Source organism: Condylura cristata, unplaced genomic scaffold (assembly GCF_000260355.1).
Source record: "Condylura cristata isolate star-nosed mole 26May11 unplaced genomic scaffold, ConCri1.0 scaffold00007, whole genome shotgun sequence".
Taxonomy (NCBI): domain Eukaryota; kingdom Metazoa; phylum Chordata; class Mammalia; order Eulipotyphla; family Talpidae; genus Condylura; species Condylura cristata.
The window spans coordinates 16,995,522-17,002,483 of record NW_004567108.1 but is presented as its reverse complement, the minus strand read 5'-3'; the positions used below and the strand labels follow the sequence as shown (position 1 = coordinate 17,002,483).

The window sequence follows — 6,962 nt, the reverse complement described above, 5'->3', positions numbered from 1 at the left end:
CCTCTCGCCGTCCCTGAGCCTCTGGCCTGTACCCCAGTTCTGTATGCACAAATAAATAAATTAAAAAATATATATATTGCTAGCATTCTAGTAATCTAAAACAATCTCTTGTAATTTTGCTTAGCACTACCTCAAACTGATTCTCTGAAAGAACTAAATCCAGTTTCAAATCAATGAGCAAAGAACTATTAGACTCTAAGTCCAACAAAAGTAATACTCTTTCAAAGGGCAGAAATATCTGAATTCAATGTGGAAACTGGGCAAGCACTACTATGCAAATTACCTAAAGTGAATAAATTTACCTAGGCTCCATTATAACATTCCCATTCAAGACAATAGTCAGATTTCCTTTGACCCTGACTATTATTTGATCTACAATACTACCAATTTCCTATCAACTACTGCCCATCAACTGTAACAAAGCAGGGAAGGTATGTTCTCCCTCAGAACCATCTACTATCAACCTAACATTGCCACCTATCTACTACGACAGCAAAACATCTGAGAATTGAAGGCTTCCTCTATGGTCAAAACAATTTATCAGACTCTAGGAAGACTACTACAAAGTCTCGTTCACATTTTCAAATTTCCAGGCTATGTACTTCACCTACTATCTCTGTCCTAGTCTTAGGAATGTTGTCATATATATCAGAAATGAAAAACAAATAGGAATCTTCCACTCCTGTTCACCTTAAAGTTGCAAGTTAACCCATTAACAGTGCTAATAAGCTATGCATTATCAGTTCATACAAGGGCTTCAAGATTGAAGCCCTTTTGGAACATATCGCCAATTATTCTGATTACAAAAGAAAAAGCACAGCATCAAGAGATTTAAAGATTCACTTCCAAAAAGCAGCACTATATAATCTCATTTAAAAACACCAGAAAGGCCCTCCCTGGTGGCGCAGCGGGTTAAAGCACAGCACTGAGAAGCTAAAGCCACTTCTGCATGAGTTCGATCCCCGCCTGCCCCGGAGGTGACCACATGGCGCGGCAGACCTCTCCTGACCCACCCCGCTGCTCCCCTCAGCAGTGTACTTCGTCGATCTGCCTGTTCTGCTCCCCACTCTGTCTCTGGTGAAGCCTCTCACCGTCCCTGAGCCTCTGGCCTGTACCCCAGTTCTGTATGCACAAATAAATAAATCTTTAAAAAAAAAAAAAAACACCAGAAAGATGTATTCAGTCTTCTGAAATGCTCTATGGTCATAGAAGACTTGGGCTTATCAGTGGGCTTCTGAGCCCCCATAACCAGGCATATTTTTACTTCTGCATAGCTGAATTCTGGATTCACTCGCACAGCAGTTCTAAGGCAAAGGCCTGGTCTGCTTTATCTGCTCTCTGTTCTAGACAACCTGGTTTTGCCACCATTCTCAATTTAACCCTATGTACTATGCCCACCGCACCATTCACTCTTTGTAGGTAGGAAACAGCCTAAACCAGTACTAGGCCCATCAAAATGTGACCCTGTTCACTGTGTGTTCAAATTTCACCTCCTCCAGGAAGTATTTCTTCTCGGTATATTGGCTGGATTTGATCTCACTGGCCTCATCTTTCCACTTTCTCCTAATAAGAAAACTCAGCCACACACTAATTGTATGACTTGTTGACATATCATGTATTTGCACACAGTTGGATCTTCACTGTAGAGACTTTCTTCCTGTTCACAACATCTTTTTTTCTGTTCCCCACCCCCTTGTCAATCTTGCAAATTTTATGATAATTCATAGGTTACCATAATAAAATACCACAGACTGGGTGGCATAAATAACAGAAATTATTTTCTCATAGTCCTGGAAGCTAGACATCCACAATCAAGATGCTGGCGTTTTTATTTCTGATGAGAAGTCTATTCTTGGCTTCTAAACAGCTACTTTATTAGGTTATATGCATACTTAACTCTCCAATGTTCAGCTCCTTACGAGGATTCCAATTATATAGGGTCAGAGCCCACCCTTATGACTAAATTATTTCCAAAGGAGACTCAGCTCCAAATACAGCCACATTGGACTATATTTCAAGATATTCAACATATGAACTGGGAAGTAAGAGGAATGCAAACATTATCACATAAAGAACAAGCGTAACATCTTTATATTTCACAGTTCAGCCTCAATGTTACCTACTCTGTGACCTACCCAAAACAATTAAGCCATCTTTGTCATGGAGCCCATACCATATCGTGACCTACATGTGTGATTTTGTTATTATTGTTGTATTGCTTCTATTTCCGTGTATGTTTGGAAAAAAAGATTGAATAAGGGCTCCATATATGCTAAAGAGAGAAAACTTGATCATTTACATTGCTCAAATCTATGTTGTTACTTTTTTGTTATTGTTTGTTTGGTTTTAATAATATAATCACTTATTTTTACATCATTTTGTGCCTTTTCCCATCTCAGTTGTAATGCCCGTACTTTTTTTTTTTAAACAATTTATCAGTATAATTGTAGACTTACCCATTTCTCCTTGTAATTCTGGCTAATTTTGTTTTTAATACGTTGTTTTAAATGCATAGAATCTAAAGACTGCCAAATTCCCTGGAAAATATTTTTTCCTTTTATAGTTTTGCTAATTACAATTATGACAAAGATTATTTTGTCTCACATTAATTTTATTATACTAATCAGTTTTGTCTTTTGATTAGCATTTTCCTACTATATTCCTTCTATTTTTGTTTCAACCTTTTTACATCATTACATTGCAGTTATGTCACTCATAAACAGAATATAATAGAACTTTTAATACAATCTGAGAATCTTTGTCTTTTAAACTGCAAGTTAATCCATTTACAACTATTTTGAATAACATTACAACTGTAAAACACTATTACATTTAATTTTTAAATTATAACTGAAATACTTACTTCCTCCTCTTCTGAATCACTGTCATCATCTTCTTCAGCTTCTTCATGAAGAGGTGGAGGTAGAGAACTGAGGATGTCTTCCTCCATATGACTAACTGATTGTTCCACCATTTTAAGAGGTACAGGAGGACCAATTAGCTCATCAGATGAAGAATCAGAACTATCATCGCTTTCACTACTGCTTGAGTCCCTGAAAATATAGAAAGATACTACTTGTCGCTGCTGCACCAAAGAACGCAAAATAGTATGAACTTCTCAGGAAATTTTGCCTCTCCTATTAACAAATGAGTAGTTAAAGTGCTTTTAAATTTGTGATTCAAATATTAAATATGTAAGTCAAATGTTATTTCATCATAAAAAAGTAAAAATCTCCTTTTATCTACTTATCTTACCAAAATATACATTAAAGTCAGATTAAAGGTCACAGCAATTATATATTATAGGCCTATTAGATCATCCTCACTCATAAAGAGTCAGCAGAACTACTAGAATGTGGAAAAAAATAAAACACTGCATCCTTAAGAATAAAAACCACTGAAATAGTCAATGCCTGTTTACTACACTTGAATCCAATCACTATTTGTGATAGGGAGCACATAAAGTCAATCATGTAAAGAAGCTAATATTACTCCAAAAATGTTTCATTCTCTGATAGATTTCTCAGTGCTAACACAGGTTTGTTGATAAATGTTAAATGTAGTATTCCTAGATCCTAAAAATGCCTATTTCTTAGAAATACTCTTAAAAAATAGGCATTTTCTACCCAAAACACCTAATCACTATTACCAGCTCTTGGCTATTTTCTATCCAAAACACCCAATCGCTATTACCAACTCTCATTTAGGTCTTTATCAAACACCTTCAAACATTCTAAAAGCCACCACCATTTACCAGCCCTCTAGCTCCTACCCCACTCCACAGGGTTTAGAATTACATTCCTAATTGTTACCAATTAACCTATCAAGTATTTTATATAAATTGAAGTGTGACAGCTTTCTAATGAAGTGTCTATAGTATGTACATCCCACAAAAGCAAGCATCTCTCTGTTGTGTTCACTGTTGTATCTCTACTACTTAAATAATGTATGGCATATAACAGGAATAGGAATTTTATTTTTATTTTCCTCTAGCTTCAATATTGAAAGGAATTCATTTATTGCATCTTAGTAACTGCATTTTTACAAGACCCTCCACCAGCAAAAAGGTAACAAATTGCTGATGGTTCACATGATGATTAGCCTATTTTTTCAATAAAACACTATTTAATTAGGGCATGAACACTGTATTTTTTTTTTTAAAGATTTTATTTTATTTGTGCATACAGAACTGGGATACAGGCCAGAGATGTGGAGGGTGAGAGAATTCACCAGAGACAGAGTGGAGTGCAGAACAGGCAGATCAACGAAATACACTGCTGAGGGGAGCAGCGGGCGGGTCAGGAGAGGTCTGCCACGCCATGTGGTCACCACCCGGGCAGGCGGGAATCGAACTCATGAGGAAGCGGCTTTAGATTCTCAGTGCTGTGCTTTAACCCGCTGCGCCACCAGGGAGGGCCTGAACACTGTATTTTTAAACACATTACTACTACACACTTACCAGATTAAAATATAATGCAGATATAACTTGTATAACCACTAGAAAACAAAAGCTTTATGTGGTTCACTTTATTGCAACATTTACCTTCCTGCAGTGGTCCAGAACCAAACCTGCAATATCTCGAAGGTGAGCCTGCACATTCTCATAAACCTTATCCTTAGACAAAGGCAGCAGCTAGGAAACATCCATAACATTCCTCTTTGTTTGAGCAATGGTCTAGCTGTACTAGTCCAGCCCCACAAGTCTTTCTAATTGTCCAGGTTAACTTGGTTCAACATGCAAGTCTTTTCACTTGCAGTTCCTCTGCTAGAACTCATTGTTATGTAGCTTCTTTCTCATTAGTCAGGTCTCCTGAAATATCACCCCTCTGCCCTCCCTGGTGGCGCAACGTGTTAGGACACAGCACTGGAAGCTGGCCACAGCTGCTTCAGTGTGAGTTCGATCCCCTGCCCCAGAGGTGACCCAATGGCACCACAGACCTCTCCTGACCCGCCCACTGCTCCTCTCAGCAGTGTACTTCGTTGATCTGCCTGTTTTGCCCCCCACTCTGTCTCTGGTTAATGCTCTCACTGCCCCTGCACCTCTAGCTTGTACCCAGTTCTTTATGCATAAATAAATAAATCTTTAAAGAAAAAGGAGAGAGAAATTAAAACAGATAATTTAAAAAACATATATCCCCCCTAAAAGAGGCTTCTGTGCCTCCCTTCCTAAATTTCAAATATACTTCCATCAGTCATATCTTAATTACCTTACACTGATAATCTTTATAACATGCATTGCTAAGTTATATCTTATTTGATAAGTCATTTGGTTGTTTATAATGTTATTCATACTTACAAATGCCTCCATGACAATATGAGCTCAGAGATACCATATAACTTGCTAATTGCTGGGTGCCCATTGCCTAAAGCAGTATGTAACGCAGAGCAGATGTTCAATAAATAATAATTGAGTAACTAACTATATCTGCATTAAAGTAGTCACAAATTTAAATTGGTCCCCCCTTGTGACTAAACTGCAAATCCCAACTATATTAGATTTAAAAGTCACACTTTCTTAACACAAAATTAATCAGAACACAGTGAACTGAGATGTTAATCAGCATCCATGCTTTCACTGGGTAACTAGTTCAGAAGAAAGCTTTGAACTGAGAACTAAATGGATCCATGCTGATTTCATGGCTGATTATGTAAGGCTGATACCCATCGACATGAAATCAGATGGAATGCATCGGCTTCCATGCAGTCTCTAATCCCATTTCTGTCGTTTCGTGTGTATTATACTCAAACAAAAATTCTTAACATATTTTCAATATTCAGAAAAATAAAGTCAATGAAAGTATGTCCAAAAATGTCCCTGAAAAGAATAGAACACATTTCATGTCTAAAATATGCTCTCCAATGTAGTGCCAAAACCTGAACAACAGCCTGAGAAATGGGCTCTCCTGGTGGCGCGGCGGTTAAAGCACAGCACTGTGAAACTGTCAGCAGCCCGGCAGCACATGGCGCAGAGACCTCCCCTGTCCTGCCTACTGCTCCCTTCAGCAATGTATTTCAGTCAATCTGCATGATGTGTTCCCCACTCTCACACCCTGTACCTCTGGCCTGAAGCCCAGTTCTTGTAGGCATGAATAAATAAATTTTGTTTAATTTTTAAAAAAAAGCCCAAAAATGATATGGAATGGATGCGAACATTGCTAAGAGGCAAGTTTTAGTTTTTTTCTCAGTTGTATACAGTTTCAACCCAGGAAGGAAATTCATAAGCAAAATCCATCATTTTTTGGTTCTAATTTCTTAATAGAAAATACAAATGAAAGACTTTAAACCATCCAATTTTTAAAAAAAGGGGGAGGTAGAAAAAAAAGAGAGAAGAAAGTGCAAATCTACATGATGTGCAGGGTAAAAGGGGAATGTGTAAGAAATTGACAGATAAAATATAACTGAAAAATCAACTATCAATGAACAACCCAAATGGTAATTAAGAAAGTAAGATGCTAGAAGAGCATATAGAATAATAAAATGCTTAGGAATAAATAGGTTACTAGGAGGTAAAAAACTTCTGTACTAAAAATTACAAAACAGGGAAGAAAGGAATTAAAAGATGTTATTAGAAATTGTAGACAACTAAAAATAGTTCTTAGCAATTAAATTCCATATATTAAAGTTTACTTTGAAGTAATTTTAATGACTGCTTTCTCTTATAACTCCATACACTTTACAAAATGTTTCTATTTATATACTTTTTTATATTATCTATTTTGTTAAGGATCTTACCAAAAACAGGTTACAAAAAATGCGTGTTAGGAAAAAGCTAAATAAACATGACAAAGGTTGAACGTTGTCAACATCTTTTCAACTTTATTATGCTCCGTAATCAAAAGGTTTAAACACAACATCTAAAATACATTAGAAAAACGCACTTGATTCACAATGGGACACAGGACTTTGCAAGATATACGACTGCCAAATTGGGAGAAACTATGTGAGCTTTTTTTTTTTTTTTT

At 36.7% G+C, this 6,962-nt stretch overlaps 1 protein-coding gene across 1 annotated transcript in view; it reads right to left on the bottom strand.

Annotated features, from left to right (window-relative positions):
- WDR70 (WD repeat domain 70) overlaps window positions 1-6,962 on the bottom strand; it is a 186,890-nt gene that overhangs the window by 169,282 nt on the left and 10,646 nt on the right. The window contains exon 5 of the mRNA XM_004678100.2: window positions 2,864-3,053. Within this exon, the coding sequence (XP_004678157.1) occupies window positions 2,864-3,053 (190 nt within the window). The remainder of the gene's footprint in view (window positions 1-2,863; window positions 3,054-6,962) is intronic.